Raw genomic sequence first — 17,734 nt, 5'->3', positions numbered from 1 at the left:
CGCCGCATCCCCCACCCCCGGCACCAAGTGCCCCCACTCCCTGGACTCACCCAGCGTCTGAACATCCTTCCCACCTCCACACCTTTGCTGGGGCTAGGCTGCTTCCCTGGAGTGCCCTGCCCTCTTCACTCTGTCACTTTAATTAGGACCCCTCCTTTGAGGGGCACTCCCTCCCAACCCCACCGCTCGGGGAGGGTCCCCCAAAACCCCGCCCCCGACGAAGCCCCCACCACCTCCTAACTCCACCACACTTGAGGAGAATCATTTTTATTTGTGATATAATTATATATAGCCTTAAAGTATTATCAACAGAAGTGTTTCAGGTCCACAGCACACATCTGGAAGAGCACATGCAAAGAACAGACATTAAACATAGCCTGGCAGCCTAGGGGATGGGAGTGGCGGGTTGGGACGGAGGGAATAAATGATGGAACCAGCGGCAGGGCCTTGCGAGGCTGGACACTGACTAGCTGACCAGTTGGCCCTTCTGAGTAACTCGGCCCCCGTCCCTCACCCAAGGAAGGTGGAAGGAGGTCCCATCAGGCCTCAGTGTGGCTCCCCTTCCCATTTCTGGGTGTCTGTGTCTCACTTCAGCCTTGAGTCTCCCCTATCTGCACCCATCACTCCGGCCCTCGCTCAGCCACCACCAGGACCAGGGCTGCATGTCTGGGTACCCCCCATTTCCCGATCTCAGCCCCCTGGGGCCCTCCCCCCACACACACACAGCTGGGTGACAAGCTCTTCCGGGCAGCAGGAGCCTCCCCCACCTCTGCTGGGCTGGGGTTTAGGCCTCAAGGCAGCCTAGTGACAAGGCCAGATAAGGGCCACCCTCCTGTGACAAATGAGGCCCTGAGGCCACAGGGGTGAGGAGCTCGGCCAGGCCCTTGGTTTTGTCCTGTCTGGGTCCAGGGTCTCCCTCCACAGCCTGGGACTGCTCAGTGGAGAGTAATGAAGGTCCGAATTGCTGCCTGGGGTGGGAGCTGAGTGCTGGCGCGCAGAGGCAGCCGGGTGGGACACGGTCACGGTGCCCTTGTGCGCACAGCTGCCCTGACACTCCATCAGGGGCCTGTCCCCCAGAAAAGGGGTGCCTCTGCCAGGCTCGGCCAGGGTGGCCGGCCCAGAGTGAAGGACATGGAGGGGGAGCAGTGTGGCGGGCTACACGCTGGCCCTCCGATCCTCTTTACCCTGTGCCCATGACTGCCGAGTTAAGACCACATTTCCCACACTCTCTGCTCAATGACATTCCTGCTAATGACATGTGAGTGGAAGGGCTGTGTGCCGCTTGCATGTCATTTGATTAAAACTGCTGCTCCCATACTTCCCCTCTTCTGCCTTCCGTGGACAGAACAGACACTGAGAGCGACCAGCCTCAGCACAACCCTCTGGGAGCTGATGGGGCAAGAGGGAAGAAACCCGGGTCCCCCATCCTGCCCACCCACCACATCAGTGTAGCTGGAAGCCCACCGACATAGGCAGGATTGCTAGGTCCCCCTCCCAGATGGTCCATCAAGTGTGGCCAGAAGCAAACTTGTGGGGGGTGGGGTGAGCAGAGGGGTTCCCCGTAGGACCAGCGGGGCGGCATGAGGGGTGGAGTGCAGGGGAGCTAAAGGAAGAACTTTCTCCTGAGTGCAGCGGGGGGCTTATGTGGTAATTCAGCTCCCTGTCAGCGGAAATACTCAAGCACAACATGAACAGTCACTTGGCTGGGCCATAGCCTGGAAGTGGCAAGTCTTAGGTGGCACCTGGACAGGTACAATGGGAGGAAACGGGGCCCTGACTTCAGGAGGAGGCTTACGGCGTGCCAAGGCTTGCCAGCTTCGTTTCTAAAATGACCCATGTGCCTCCAGCGTGCCGACTGACGAGGGAAGAAGGGCCGTGGACAGGGCTATTTTGAGGGGGCAGCACCCCAGAGGGGCCTGGGCTGGGCACACTTGGGCAAAGGAGCTGGGCCACGAAGGCAGAGGTGCTGAAAGGGAGGTGGGAGGGTACGCAGATGAGCGCTCTGGGGACAGGAGCCTCTAACTCCCTCCCTCTGTGACCTCTGGCAGCTCCCCACTCCCTGCTAGGCCTCCGTTTCCCCACCTGGGGCATGAGAGCGGTGGCCCTTTGGCCCAGACTTCTTTCCCTGAGGGGCTCCCCCAGCCCCACGTCTCCACCCCGCTCTCTCCCGCACGGTCAGAAAAAGAGGTGGCAGCCGGCTCTGTGAATCACGAGCTGCAGGCCAGGCCGGTGAGAATCAGTTCCCCAGGGCTCCATCACCCCCTGGGTGAACTGATAAAATTGAGTTTCCAAACCTATAAACCCATCAGCAGCCGTGGCTCAGAGGTGAAGGAAAACTGCAGCAGGAACAGCCAAACCTTCACCAGCTGTAGGGAAACGGGCACCTGGGCCAGGGGCACCAAGGCGGCGGGAGGCGGGCAAGTGGTGGGGAGGTGAGGGACAGTTGGGCCCTGCCGTCCCTCTAAGACCAGAGCTGTCTCCAATAGAAAATCCAATCCTTGGGTTCCAGAACCTGGAAGCGCATTCGGCCCTCAGCTACAAGCCAGGGGCCCCAGAGTCCTTCAGCGGAGCTTCGGTCTCACCATCTGGAAAATGGGAGCAGTGAGTCTGCCCGGGCCCCCGGGAGCTAATGGTGAGGCTCAAAAGGAAACACTGTGGCCAGGAGTCAGGAGACTTCAGGTCCAGTCCTACCCTCCCCAGTACAGGGGATCTTAGCACCTGCCAAGAAGCCCTTCCGACAAATTGAACCTCTCAGAGCCTCGATTCCCTCATCTGTAAAATGGGTGGCTCTCAGCCACAGGGTGGAAGGAAATACTCTTTAAGCCCTGCGAAGAGGTGGGCAAAGGGGCAAGGCTGAAATACTATAGCAATTAGGACAGGGTGGGGAGAGTGACGCTCCAGGGGCATCCTCAGCCCGAAGGGAGGGATGGAGGGTATGAGCCAAGGGCCCCGAACCCATCCCTTGCCGGTGATAGGCCCTTGCTGGTTTTTAGTCCCTGCTGCCTCAGATAACAATTAGCCGGGCGGTGGCAAGCACGAGCTGACAGCCCCCATTTGCTGCCCTGGGTCTCTGTGCCCAGTCTGCCCACAATCGGGCCCCTGAATTATTTATTCTGTTGTTTGTGTAAAGATATGTGACCTGCCAGTGACAGAGTGAAAAATGTCCCTGCTCCACAGGAGTGACATCTCCCCACTCTTCCTGCTCACACCCCCTCAGTCTGGCATCCCCAGAATTAATCACCTGGCTCCCACCCGGCGCCTCCACATCTCCTGCTGTCACCGAGCTAAGGGACAGTGGGGGCGCAGGGCCCTGGTCTCTGGCTCCCACAGCAGGGTAGGGGGGCAAACAGCTCTCATCCTTCCCTTGCAGGAAGCGGGGCTGGGAACACTGTGTCTCCTTTCCCCGGGCCTCCGTTCAGCTCCTTGTCTGGTGGAGGGGTGGGGTGGGAAGGGGTGGTAATTCTACCCTGTCCCCATGGGACCAACCTCAACAGAGGCAGAAGAAGCCATGTCAGTGAGGAGCCATCAGAGGTGTCCGGGAAGGCCCTGCCCTCTGGCTCCCTCTGGCCAGTGACATCACCATGATGGTCGCCCTTTGGAGTCAGGGCGTTATCTCCAGTTAGACGCCCATGGTCCCTGGAGGGCTAATGCCCCACTTGGCTGAGCCCTGGAGCAGAGCTCACTGGACACACCTGCTCCTGCACCAGCAGAGTAAGGCACAGAGGGTGGAACCCGGGACGGGTAAATCTCCATGGGAAGGAGGAAAACGGCAGGCAGGAGTGTGGGTGGGGAGCAGCGAGGGGCCCCTGCTCAGGACAGAAGGGTCTGGTGAGGGGCTGCATTTGGGGTTTCTGCCCATCTAGACACAAAAGGCCAGAGGTGGGGAGTCCTGGGAGGACAATGCCCCTTCCCATCTCAGAGTGGAGGGCCCAGGTGGGGGGCCTGAAGGGAGTCCCAGGGCTGTAGGTCCAGGGAAGCTCTGGGAGGAGGAGCAGGATTGGAACCAGAGGTCATCTGGCAGAAGATGGGGGGAGGGGGGCAACACCTTATCTTCAGCACATCAAAGAAGGGGGCATGTCAGAAACCACCTGCACTGCTCTGCACAGAGATGGGGAGGCCATGTGAAGTCGAGGTCAAGGGAAAGACACTGTGTGGGTCCAGCCAGCCACCACCTTGCTGTGTGACCTCAGGAGAGTCACTCACCCTCTCTGGCCTCAGCGGGAATCAAACCTCTAGCCCTACCCCGGCCTCACAGGACTGCTGTGAAGATCACTCAACAAGGGAGAGGGCTTTGGGAGTGAAAAATCCTGTCTGGATGTAGGAAGGGACTTCCCTTCTTTCCACAGATGGCAGTCTCTCAACACATGGGAGCCATGTTGAGAAAGGAAGGGAAGATGCTTCCCCAGGGCCACGAGGTGGGGAGCCTGTGAGAGGTGCTACCCCAGCGGAAACACACCAGGGAGACTTGGTCTCCCGCTCTCCTGACCTCCTGGTGGGTGACAAAGGGCCTCCTCTCTGGAACCTGTGCTCCAGTCCCTCCTGTAGTCTAGCCCATATCCCTCCTGCTGCCATCAACAATGTCCATTTCTGGCCTTTCTCCCAGGACGAGAGGGAAGAAGCTGAGTGCTAACTCCCAGGTCCCATGGGGACTGACAGTCTCCCCGGGGGGGGGGGGGGGCGGGGGGAGGCTCTTCTCCTTCCCCACCAATGGGAGCCCCCAGGACTTTCAGAGAGCAGGGGAGGCAGGAGAAGCTGCCAGTTAAACTATTTGGACACTTGCACGATGTCCAAGGAGGGAGCCAAGGTCTCAGAGGGGCGGGGGTGACCACAGCCACCCCTCCATCTCTCCCCCCCACCGGAGCAGCTGGGAGGCCCCCGGAGGCCCACCCCACAGGCAGGAGACCCCACGGCTCAGCCCAGAGAGGCCTCCGTCTCTCCAAGGAAGCAGTAGGGATACCACCGTGGAGGTCAAGTCCAGCCCAGCCACCTGCTGGCTGTGTGACCCGGGTGAGTCCCTAACCTTGCTAAGCCTCCCTTTCCTCATCTGTATTACACAGATGATAAAAACCTGCCTTTCAAGGTCGCATAGCAATGTGGCACACGATCAGGGCTCAAGAAATGGTCACCACTACGACTGGTGCCCCGAAGGCCCCACCTGTCCCTTGCTTGCCCGGCCCGTCTCTCCTCTCCATCTCTTCTCCTCACAGAGGGCTGGCTGCAGGGGGACCAGAGGAGCTGGCAAAGACGGCGGCCTCGCTCCCTCCCATGCACATTCCTGCCCAGGTGCGGACCTTGGGCCTGCCCCTCAGATGCCGAGGTCCCTCGCAGAGCATGACCCTCTACTGCAGAGGTCTCCTTGGACAATCCCTTGGGAACACCCAGCTACCTGAGAACTGAGGCCTCTGGAGGCCCTCCTCCGTCCAACCCACTTCCTCCCTTACCCATCCTGGGGACCCATCTCCTGAGTCCCCATCTCTCAGGGCCCTGGTAGGCGGTGGCCAGGCTGGCCGCAGAGCCTCTGTGCCCAGGTTACTAAAGGGCCAGAAGGCAGGGGCCCTCCGACAACCCCTTCTCCCAGAGGGACTGAAAGGGCACAGGCCCAGATGTGGGCGCCAGGGCAGAGAAATCCCAGAGTCCCCCGTCACCCTACATGATCCAGGTCCCCCCATGGCCTCACCCTTGGTGGCCAGAGATCCCTGGAAGGGTGCAGCTAAGGCTAGTGGGGTGGGACCTTGAGGTTCTCTCCTGGTTACCAGGATGGGGCGGGGCAGAGGGACACTAACCTGGCGTCTCAAGGTTCTCCCGGAACTCCCACTCACCCGCGGCCTCGGGGTTCTCCCAGGACCCCCAGAGGACGGGCTCAGGGAGGGGCGTGGCCAGGGTCCCGGGTGGGGGGCCCGGCCTTCTCCAAGAAGGAGGCGGGCCTGGGCGGGGCCCAGGGGAAAGGGGCGGGGCCGAGCACTCACCTGGGGTCTCGAGGTTCTCACAGAGCTCAGACTTGGCCTCACCATTGGGCCGGAAGCTGCCCTTCTGCGTGAACTTGTTGGACATGGTGGCGGCGGTGACGACGGCTTTGAGGCTGCGCTTGCGCTTGGGCACATTCTGCTCCGGGTGGAAGAGGATGATGTAGACCTTGGGCATGTAGAGCATCCCCAGGGACACCGAGGCGCTCAGACTCACCGAGAGCGTCAGCGTCGTCGTCTGGATGTACAGCTGCAGGTGGGCCAGGGCGCCGTCAGCGAGGGCTCTGCCCCGGCCTCACGGTCCCGACCCCAGAGACAGACGCCAGGAGCCCTGCCCCGTGTCCCACTGACTTCGGGCTCAAGGGAGTCGTGGTATCGAGCTGGGACTTTAGACCAGACTCTCTGGATTCAAATCCTGACTCCACCACTTCCAGCTGTATGACTTTGGACAAGCCCCACCCTGTGCCTCGGTTTCCCCACGTGGGCATGCTATTATAGTACCTACCTCATAGGGCCGCTGTGAGCATGAAATGCCTTGGTAAATGGTGATCGTATGTACAATGTCCAGCCCATGGTACGTGCACGGAAGTGTTCCCCACTGCTACATGCTATGTGGGGGGAGCACCCCTAAGGAAGGGACCTCAGGGGACCACAGCTGACCCTCCCAGGAGCAGCCCCCTGCACAGGGCTGGGAGTCAGATGAACGTCTGTTGGTGCCTTGGAGTAACTCCCAGCGGCCGTGCCGCAGCCCCTTGACCAGGCCCCCATCCAGTGACTGCGCCCCCCACTGACACCGTGTGCAGAGCAGGCCACTGGCACGGGAGCCTCCGTGCCCAGCGAGATATGGCGATGGCAGCAAGGTCAAAGCTCATTTCACGCTCGCTCGCCAGCACTAACGGTGACAGATGTTTAGCAAAATGAAAGCCCATTAATCTGGGTGTCGGATAATCCATTCTTCAATAGTGGGGCCTTCCAGGCAGGGCCTGACAATTCCCACTGCCCCCTGGGGTCCCCTCCCCACCTCCTCCGTCCTTCCCAGTTCTCCAGGCCTCCGCTGTCCCTCCGGCCCCCCTCAGCCTGCGTGGGGCCAGAGGAGGCCCAGGCTGTAGTCCCCAGGTCTGGGCATGGGGAAGGCAGGAAATGCTCTACCCCCCAAATCTGACGTGTCTAGGCCTGGGCCCCCTCCCCTGGGGCCTGGCTGATGTGCCACCTCCTCCAGGAAGCTCTCCCTGACCCCCAGCTCTAACCGACCCCCTCTGACACCCATTCTCATACTCTACCCCATCTCCTGCCCTTCTCCAGAAATGCTTCATGACCTGGATCTGAAGGCTATCGTTCCAGCTACCCTTGAGAGAGAGGCTGGAGAAGCCCTAGGATCTGAAAGGAAAGAGTGATGTGACCCTGAGCAAGTCTCAAGCCCTCTCTGACCCTCAGTTTTCTCATCAGTGCAATGGGATGATAGCTGCTACCTCTCCCAACCCACGAGGTCAGCCAAACTCAGACTGTGAAGCTCTGTGAGCTTGCACAGTACTATGGGGAAGGGGCCTGGGAGCGTGGAGAGGCAGTTTCATTTGTCACTGTTCAGAAAATGTCACAGGCCCAGGGAAATGAGAGCCTGGCCCCCAGGGAGCACACAGCCCTCTGGACACAGTCATCCCCTGTCCTCACACACAAGCCACACTCTCTTGTGTAACAGTGCTGCTTCCCAGCATGACTGGCCAGTGGGAGGGTGCTGGCTACCTCTCCCACCCCCTGAGATGGGGCTAATGGGGGTGGGGGTGGGGGGGACAGGTTCCACACCATTGGGGAAAATAATGAAGTTTTGGGCTAATCAAGATGAGGCTTGTTTTCTGGATCTTCACCACTGGACTGGGAGCTCCCTGGGTGAGAGTACATCTCGTTCATTAGATTGGGGGCTTCCTGAGGGCAAGGGCCATCTCCCCTCTCACAATGGGGGTTCTTGGGTATCAGCGCCACGTTTCTAAGTCGGATATCCATCTTAGGCCCTCTGCTCCCACCTTGTTGATTGGGGGTGGGGCCCATATAGAGTCGGTGGAACCAGGGATAGAGGCCCCCTCTCTGGACAGAGTGAGCCCTGCGGTGGACACAGCTCTGTGTTGGGGGCCAGATGCCACTCTGCCCGGGCCCTCTGTGGGATGCTAGGCCCCTCCACTAACACAGGCAGAGGCAGAGCCCTGGGCACACACGCTTGCTTTCATGCCCTGCTGCCACCATCTTGAATCTTGAATCATTTTTGAACAAGAGCCTTCACTTTCTTTTTGCACAAGGCCCTGAAAACCATGGAGCCAGCCGTGAGCACGGAAAAGAGTACAATCCTTGGTGTTCTATTTTGCTTTTCAGCCTAGGAGCCTTTTCACAAACAAAATACAAGATGGGGTGTAAACCAATCAAACCTAAGCAGAGCTACCCCCACCCACTGGGGCCCTGCCCTTCCAGCAGGGGCCTTGGGGGCTCCTCTAGCCATCGCAGGCTGGAGGTGGCTGGCCCTGTGCAAGCACAAGTGGGTCTGCACACCCCCAATCCCTCTCCTTGCTCTGGGGTCTGGAATTCCCACCCTCCCACCCGCTCAGGCATTGTCCCGGAGCCCCCTGTGTGAAGGCACACGCTGTCACCAGGAGGTGGTAGCATGCTGATTCTATCAAAGAAGCAGCGGTCCTCTAGAACCTGTAGAACCCAGCAGGCACCCCACCCTCCGCAGGGATGGGGCCCAGACACAGATGCAGGTCTCAAAGACGGGGCGGGGTGGGTGAGAGGCGACCTCAAGGATCTGATTTCGTCTTGTTTTCCAGCCAACCCATCTTCCAGACGGAGGTGCCTGAACTCCTGCTCCCCTTTCTGGTCAGGCCCTGGCTACACTCTGTCCTCTGCAAGAAATCCTGCCTTAGCCTCACAAGTGACTGCTCCCCAGAGTGAAGACATTGTCAGAGCTGCTGATGGGTGTGGGTGGGGCAAAGGGCGCAGAAAGGAGCCACTGTGGAGGGAGATGAGGAGTTTCCTGTTTCCGTGCGAGGTCTGGTGGGCAGAGGGTCCAAGGGGCCCCGTGGCTACTGAGAAGCTCGGAATCTGTACAAATCAGATAAATGAACGTACCCACCACCTGGCCAGCCTCTGTGGCTAGGTCCTGCCCAAGTGCAGCTGAGCGGGAACGCCACGCGGCAGAGAAAGCACGCTCCAGATGGCTCAGAGTAATGCCACACGGCGGCCGTGATAACCCCTGGAAATCCGGGCTAGCGTGGGGAAACCCATCCGCCTGCTCACCCGGGCAGCACAGACAGCTTCACTCCGCACCGCCACCTGCACGCTGGGGGGAACTGGGTGCCGCCAAGCCCCTGCAAGCGCGTGTGCACACACACCTGGACACACCCACATGCCCACAGACATGCTCGCCCATAGACACATGCATCTCTGCATTCACACACACACGCCTGAACTCACAGCTGTACACTCATACTCGACTCAGACTCACACCTGGGGGCACGCGTGCACGCACACACACACACTCATGCACCTGGGTACACTCACATGCACACACACAGAGGCATCCACCCACATCTGCACACATACCTGAATACGCACATACAACCGCACATGCACACATCTGCACATACACACAACTCCTCTGCACACCCACACATACCAGCAGCCATGAAGCTCTCAGCGTACACAGCTGCCCATCCCCACCCAGAGTGCACACACGCACCCACCTGCACACAGATCCACACACCACCCAGCCACTGACCACACCAACTCCCCACCACAGCCCCACCCCACTCTCTCCAGGCGCGTTCCTAGTGCTGGCAGGACCGGGCACAGATTCAGCCCCTGGGCTGCCTGAGCCTCTAGGAAGTCAGGTAGGCTGACCCAGCAGGGACTTCAGAGCTCATCCCCCGCCTCCTCCTCGTGCAGAAGCCCAGAGGGGAGGGGCATGTCCCATGTCCCCACCCCACCCCCATCAGGGGCAGAGCAGGGTCTCAGTACCACCTGTGGCTGGGAGGCTAGCCTGCTGTGGAACCCCAGGCAAGTAAGTCTCTGCCCCTCTCTGGGCTTCAGGAGAGATCATTTCAGAGGCTCCTTTTCATCATCCACACTGAGGGGAGCCTCCTAAAAAGGGAGAAATCAGAGGCAGGCAGGATGGCCTGGAGAGATGTGGGGGGCTGAGTGGGAGGGTGGGGCCTCAGCAGCCGGAGGCAGGGGAGGGTCCCACCCCCTGGGAGGGCAGGGCCCCCCCTGAGGAAACAATGGGAAGGCAGAGTGAGGGGCTCAGCCGCCATGTTGTCTGCCTTCAAGCCATGCACCTTTACTCCCTGAGGAGGCAGGGGAAGGAGCCTCCTGGTGCTGCTGAAGGAAATTTCTCAAGCTGCCAGCTTCCTGGAGTGGGGGGTGGCTTCCACTGCTGGCTCTGTGGGCCCCCTGGGCACTGCGGGGCATGGAGCTTCTGCCTGCGCCTGTCCTCAGCAGGGAGGGCCGGGGGCGGCAGGAGACCTGGCTCACAGTGAGAGCTGGGCCTGGTAGCTGCTTTGGCTCAGGTGTGTGGGGTGACCTGGAGCCAAACCTGGTCTCTGATCTCAGGGCACTCACTGCCAACCCCAAGGTTTGCTTCTCAGAGCCCCTCAGCCCACAGGCCACCTTTGGAAGGCAGGCCACAGGCCTCCCTGGGCCAGGCCAAGGGTTTCAGGATGGAGGGCACAGCTCCTGCCGTCGAGGAGCTGTTGGAGCAGAGGTGGCACCTACCAAGGAGGCCCCAGGGCAGGAAGGTGTCCCAGGGCTGCAGGGGGGCAGTGTGGACCGGGCTTGGGGTGGGGGGCTCCTGAGTTAGGCACAGCAGGGTCAAGTTCAGCCATGCCACCTACTGGCTGTGTGATCTCAAACAAGTCACTTGGCCTCTCTGTGTCTCTGTGTCCTCATGTGTCAATGGGGATGGCGCTATCCACCCTACCCTGCTACTGTGGAGCCTGCCGGCCAGTAGGCAGAGTGTCAAGCACATGACAAGCACCCCCTCCATCGTGGCTTTGGCGGCAGCCTCCCAAAGCCAGGCGTCCCTAGTACCTCACGCCTGGGCAGGCTCTGGCTTCAAATGCCAGCCATGGGCTGACGACTTCCCCAGCTCCAGTTCCAGCCCGGCCCTCGGCCCTGAACCCCAGCCCTGTATAATCAGCTGTCGGCTCAACAGCAGCACGCGGACCTCTAATGGGCAGCCCGAACTCAGCACGTCCAAACGACTGCTCCATCTCAGCCCCCAAACTGGCTCCTCTGTGGTCTTCCCCACCTTAGGGTGCAGACATTCCTTCCTTCCGATCCTCACACCAAAAACCAGAGTCATCCTTGACTCTCCTCTGCACTTCTTGCCCCACATGCAATCCATCCCAAATCCGGCCCGTGCCCCCTGCAGACACATCGAGGAGCCCCCGCTTCCCATCACCCCTGGCCCCAGCAGCCCCTTGTTGGGCTCGCTGCAGTCACCTCCACATTGGCCATCCCGCTCCTGGCTCGCCTTCCTCAGGGCTCCACCCAGCAGCCAGAGGGCTCCATCTAAACCTGCACTACATCATGTCCGTCGCTGCTCAGAACCCCGCAGTGGCTCCCTTCTCGCTGACGGTAGAACCAGCATCCTTCCCACAGCCTCTGGGTCCTCCACCATCTGCCCTGCCGTCTTTCTGACCCCTGTCGCCATCACCCTCCTCTGCGTTCCTCAGCCCCAGCTGCCCCGCAGTGGGTAAACAGCTTCCACACCCATCAGGCCATGTGATTGTTATAACACCTTAAGGACTGCAAGGGAAGGATCATGGTCCCAATATGCTGACGAAGAAACTGAGGCAGAGAAGCCAGCTGGTTTGCCCAGGATCCCAGATATGGAGCTCGGACGAGGAGCTGGGGTCCTTGGTCCCCATAACCCCCCCTCCCCAGTCTCTAGCCTCTGGCTTCAGTGACCCTCAATCCTTCAAGATAAAACCCTGCAGAAGCCAGGCAGTGCTGGGGCTGGGATGTGGGCAGAGTGCACGGGGCCCTGGGCTATGTCCAGGCCCACAGGATGGCCTGACAGAGCCAGCAGGAGGCAGCCCCTCTGCAGCTCTGGCTGCTGGAGGAGAGGACCCTCAGCTGACACCCCAGGCTCCCGGGCTTCGGAGGCTTGGGGACGAGGAGAGGAGTGAGTGCAGTCCATCCCCCACCCAGGGACCCATGGGGATCCTGCGAAGACAGAGAGAGGGGCAGAGAGAGGATGAGGAAGGGGGGAGTGGATGGCAGGGAAGATGGGGCTGGGTAGGGAGAGAGGTGGGGAAGAGTCTAGAAGAGAGTGAAGGCTGACAGAGAGGAGAGAGGGAGGGAAAGAGAAAAGGAGGACAGAAGGAGGGAGATGAGAGGGGTGGGGAGGGGAAGCCGGAAAAGAGAATGGGTGGGAGAGAGGAGGGACAACCCCGAAGCTGGAGAACAGACTGGAGACAGAGGAGGCAGTGAGGTGTGGAAGAAGACATCTCTAGAGCAGGGGGAAAGGCCAGCGAGCCCCCAAGGCTACCCCCAGCTCAGGGCCCTCACTCCCCCACCCCACCCCCCGCCCCCAGCCCCACCACTCACCTTGTCTGCCGACTGCGAAGTGCCGAAGAAAATGGGGATGAAGGCGAGCCAGACGATGCAGGTGGTGTACATGGTGAAGCCAATGGGCTTGGCCTCGTTGAAGGTCTCGGGCACACCGCGTGTCTTGATGGCGTACACGGTGCACGTGACCATGAGCAGCATGCTGTAGCCCAGCAGGCAGATGAGTGACAGGTCCGAGATGTCACACTTGAGCACGCCCCTGGCGAAGCGGGGGTCGAGCGTCCGCTGGTCCTGGAAGTCCACCACCGAGTGGGAGGGGTCCACCACAAACCACACGCAGATGCCGAGCAGCTGCAGGGAGATGAGGCTGAAGGTGATGGCCAGCTGCGAGGCAGGGCTGATGAAGCGCGGGGCACTGACCGACCGCTTGCCTTGCTCGAAGATGCGGTAGATGCGGTTGGTCTTGGTGAGCAGGGCCGCGTAGCTGATGCTCATGCCTAGCCCCAGGAAGATCCGGCGCAGAGAGCAGGTCCCCAGGTCGGGCTCGGCGATCATGAGGAAGGTGGTGGCGTAGCACAGGAAGATGCCGGCCAGCAGCACGTAGCTCAGCTCGCGGCCCGAGGCCTTGACGATGGGCGTGTCGTTGTAGCGCACGAAGGTGACCACCACGAAGAGCGTGGCGGCAATGCCCACCACGGCCAGGAAGAGGGGCAGCACAGCCCAGGGCGAGTCCCACTCCAGCTTGATGATGGGGATGGGCCGGCAGCCCGTGCGGTTCTCTGTGGGCCGCATGTCATACGGGCAGGTCTTACAGGTGTAGCGGTCCACCTGATACTGGTACCCCGTGCAGGGCTCACAGTGCCAGCAGCAGGGCATGCCCTTCACGCTCTTCTTCCGCTCGCCCGGCTGGCAGGGCAGGCTGCAGATGGAGCGGGGCAGCTGCTGCCCACTCCCCGGCCAGTGCATCCGCTCTATCTGGCAATGACAGCACAGGGGAGCTGGCCTCAGGCTATGCCACCCGGTGCCCTGGGCCACCCCACTGGCTGGCACCCCAGCCATGACCCACTGGACCCAACAGCTGGATTTAAATAAGCCCACCCGCATGATTCAGACACGGCTGACCCCCATGAGGCATCCTGAGCAAATCCAAAACCCTCAAGGACCGTATGGAGACACTGAGCCCAGAGCGCAGCAGTGAGAACCGGGAGTCCCACGGGGAAGGAGAGAGAACTCAGGAGCCCTGACCCCAGACCAGCATCAGCATCACCCAAGAGCTTGTTGGAAGTGCCACCTTGGGGCCCACCCCAGACCTACGGTCTCAGGATCTGAGCTGTACCCAGACCGCGCAGGTGACTTATGTGCTTGCTGGGAGATGCGCTGCCCCACGGCTCAGCCCACGGGGCCTCCTCTGGGCGGCACAGGAAGCTGCGCTCAGCAGACAGCAGTGAACGGAAGTTTGCGCAGAGGATACGGAATCTGTGCCCAGGGGTTAGAGTTTCTTTACATCTTGCTCTAAATTAGTGCTAGTCGCCGTTATGTGTCTCCGAAGACACAATCGCTGTGAGCAAAGGAACCATGTTGGCACACCCTACCGAGTTCAGTGTTTCAGAAAAGTCTGGTAAGTAAGAGAGAGGCCCAGAAGAGCCCCAGGCCCTGAGCAAAGGGAGTTGGACTACACTTGGGAGCCATATTCAAAGCATCTGTTCCAAATAGAGTGGCTCGTAGGAGGACTTGACACTTAGCGAGCAGCGGGCCTGGCCAGAAAGGTGCTCCTCTGTGCCGGTCCTGGAGCCCGGAGAAGGAATAACCAGCTGGGCAAGGGGACGGTTTCAGAGCTGAGGAAAAGAGGAGGGGGGCCAAAGATGGCCTCATGGGAGGCGGGAGGAAAAGCTCAGGGAAGGAGCTTGCCCTGTGGCTCTGGGCTTGACAGGGCCATGTGGTCCCCTAGGAGCCCAAGAGCACAGCAACAACCGGGGCCACTGTCCCCGCAGGAACAATGAGGCAGGACAACCCCATGTGCCGGAGCTATGAGACCACAGAGGGACACAGGGCGATGGTGGCTGTTCCAGAAAACTCTGGCTCCCGTGGACGGCCTTGGATGCGGGCAAATCCTGGGATCACAGGTGTGCTGCTAGCTGGCTGTGAGCCCTGCAGCGAACACCTCAACCTCTCTGAGCCTTTGTTTTCCCACCCGATCCAAGGACAGCAGATATGAGGCCACTTGGCCCTTTGCTACTTAGTGTGACTTCCATTTGGAAGGCACCACGGAAATTCTGACTATTTCCCCAGAAGGTCAGCCCCACGAGGGCAGGGGCTCTGTGCATGTTCCCTGCCGCGTGTCTAGCCCCCAGCACGGGGCTGGCACACAGGGGACCCCGGGACTCTCTGTGGAATCTATGACAGAGGTAGTGAGGCCCAGGCACCGGCCATGAGAGGCCACCTCACTGTCAGACCCTGGAGGAAGACGGTGGCGGGAAGGGTGAAGTCTCTTCCTAGGGGCCCCCCACCCCAGGCTGGCCTGCTCTGTGGCCCCCACAGCACAGCCCAAACTGAGCCCTCAGGAGAAGGCGGGGAGGCTCTGATGGTCGAAGTCCTTTTCCCCCTAACCTTCCCCCCGCCCCAACGCCACGCTGGCCGAGGGGCCTTGTATCATCAGGGAGGAGGCCACGGCCCACCCCACACCGAGGCCCTGCCTTCACTTACCAGAGCTGTAGAATGGGATCAGAACAGTGCCTGCCTCACGGGGCTGCCGTCCATACAATAGGGTCACCTGCTTACCAGAGTCGCTGCACACAGCAGCCGCTCAGGAAGGATGAGCCGCTGCGGCTGGTAGTGAACTGAATCCCTGGCCCCCCCACTGCTCCTCCCACTGCACCCAAAAGAGACATGCCTCCATTTGGGGTATCGCCCCGTTTGCCAAGTGCTCCCACCTGCTCTGTTCTGTCTGTCTCCGTTCAGCCACCCAAGGAGCATCACCATAGGAATGGGCTCTGCCCCCCCACCCCCTGCCATGTGGCCTCTGGAACACCCCTCAGGATGGGCTTGTGGAGATACTTCTCCTGACTCAGAAGATTGTCGGAGCTAAATGGGATCATGGGCAGGAAGAGCTTTGAGGAGCTCGAGGGGCTCGTCGCCAGAAGAGATTCTTACAACAGGGGACAGCAGGAACATGATGCCACTCTCCCAGGATCTGGAACAGGGGTAGCTGAGGCCAGACACGGGCCTGAGCCTCCTGTGTCCCACTGGTCCATCCATCCGGCTGTCATACCGTGCCCACCCCGAGCACGGCTCACCCCTTCACCTTGCAAGGCAGGGGACACGTCCACTGGCATTTCCTCGGGGAATGAACCACAGGTCCTTTCTCTCTAAACACATGGCTCTAGTCACGGCTAGGTACACTGAGCCCAGGGAGGGAAAGCCGCCACGTCCCTGGCACAATCAGGGGCTGGGAAAAATGTGGCTAAGAAGATTCAGGAGAAGACGCCCCCCCTCAGCTGCCCAAAATACCCAGAAAAATGATGACCTTCCAGGTATAGTTTGACAGCTTTAGGAAACACTCTCAAACAGCCTTCTACCCCCCACCGGAAACCCCCCCTGACTGTGCCCTTTGCCTTGAGACACTGTCCTCCTTTGTCCTGATGCAGCCCTCCCCCTCCTCACCTGGCTTCCCCGCACCCGCTGAGCCCTTCCCTCCAGGGTGAGTTGTCTGGATTACCCAGAGCCCCCCCCGCGCCAGCAGGCGGCAGGCAGGAAGGCCCCAGGCCAAGGGAAAGGGCCTACAGCAGAAGTCCCACTGTTTCAGGCAGGGGTGGCACCCAGGGCCCTTCGAGGCCTGGAGTGGGGCACGGAAGAAAGCCCGGGCTTGGCAGCAGCAAACGGGGAGTCAGGGCTAGTCCTGGCTAATCAGCGGCTGCTTCCCCTTGCTCTTCCCTCCCCGGGGTTGGGTGGCACGAGTGACTCTGTCCATCCCTCCCGGGGCCCCTCCCTGCCCTCCCGCCACGCACTTACTCTGAGGTGCAGGTGGTCCGTCCAGGAGCCGATGACCTTGTACTCAGCAGAGCCATTGCGCAACTGGTACTGGTAGATGTCGTAGCGGCCAGGGGCATCTCCGTTCTCATTGAAGGTCACGGGGTTCCCCGCGATGCCTGGGGGGGCCAGTGAATGTTACACACTCCATATCTTTGCTGAGCTCTCACCAAGGAGCAGGGAGGATCAGGAGCCCAGGGCAGAGACACCTCTGGGGAGGCCCCTGCATGGTTCCACCCCCCTGGCAATACCTGAGGAGACCCCCACCTCCTCCCCCACAAGGAACCCCAGGACCCCTTCCAGTGCACAGCCCAGGGCAGCCACCTGAGAAGTTGACGTTGCGGATGTACTTGAGCAGCTGGGTGCCGTCCACGGGGTCCATGCGCGGGCAGAGGCCCACGCGGCCGGGACACAGGTCACGGTGCATGGCGTGCAGCGCGTGGCCCATGGCGTACACGGCATCAATCACGAACTGCACCTTCCCCTCCTGCTCATATGCCGAGTCCTGCCCGATGCGTTCTCGGTCTGCAACGAAACGCCCAGCGTGGCGGCGTCCATGAGGCTCACCGTCCTCACAGACCACGTGGTGGGCACCAGAGCCAAGAGAGGTGGCACAGCCCATCTCTGCACACCTAGGCCTCCTGGCTCCTGGCCCAGTGCTTGCTCTATCACCCAGGCAGTGGTCTTATGGGGGACAACCCCAAAAGGTGACAGGGAGGGTCCACTGCCCTCACCACTGTACGGCCAGACCCTGTGCCCTAAGGCCCAGAACAGCCAGGCAGGCCTGCATGTCACGATCGCCCGCAGAAGGCAACTGGCCAAGGGGTCTCCCTGTGGCTGTGGAGCCTCCCTGCCTTCCCCCTGCCTGGCCTAGACTGATCGCAGGAGCCGCTGGCCCTCACACGGGCTGGGAAATCGCCAGGACAAGGGCTGTATCTTGCAGTGGTACCCTACCGCAGCTCACAGATGGGCAGCCACACCAGCCAGGGCACGCTGCCCCTGCCACAGGGTACGGATGGGGAAACTGAGGCCCAGGGAGGGTGAGAGCCTGGCTGCAGATCCCTCAGGGTTTAGGACCCAGGCCACCTGGTGCCCTCAGTGGCTTCCAGTTGCCCCACACACCAGAAGTCACCATCATCCCCACCCACTCCTTCCCCATTAGCCAGGCTGAGTGAGCTCTGTCAAGTGGGGAA

General features: G+C 60.8%; 1 protein-coding gene across 3 annotated transcripts in view; it reads right to left on the bottom strand.

Moving 5' to 3' along the window:
• Positions 1 to 17,734, bottom strand: part of GRM4 (glutamate metabotropic receptor 4) — a 117,931-nt gene that overhangs the window by 1,154 nt on the left and 99,043 nt on the right. Inside the window, exons 7-11 of one of the 3 annotated variants that reach the window (XM_036115776.2) lie at positions 16,866 to 17,066; positions 16,524 to 16,660; positions 12,555 to 13,490; positions 6,181 to 6,213; positions 5,967 to 6,102 (exon numbers count right to left, since the gene is read on the bottom strand). In XM_036115776.2, the coding sequence (XP_035971669.2) occupies positions 5,967 to 6,102; positions 6,181 to 6,213; positions 12,555 to 13,490; positions 16,524 to 16,660; positions 16,866 to 17,066 (1,443 nt within the window). Of the gene's footprint in view, positions 1 to 275; positions 2,586 to 5,966; positions 6,214 to 12,554; positions 13,491 to 16,523; positions 16,661 to 16,865; positions 17,067 to 17,734 lie in introns of those variants that run through there. The other 2 variants (XM_036115775.2, XM_036115773.2) reach the window with 2 other exon arrangements.

Source organism: Halichoerus grypus, chromosome 9 (genome assembly GCF_964656455.1).
Source record: "Halichoerus grypus chromosome 9, mHalGry1.hap1.1, whole genome shotgun sequence".
In the NCBI taxonomy this organism is placed as follows: Eukaryota; Metazoa; Chordata; class Mammalia; order Carnivora; family Phocidae; genus Halichoerus; species Halichoerus grypus.
This window is presented reverse-complemented; position numbering and strand designations above follow the sequence as displayed.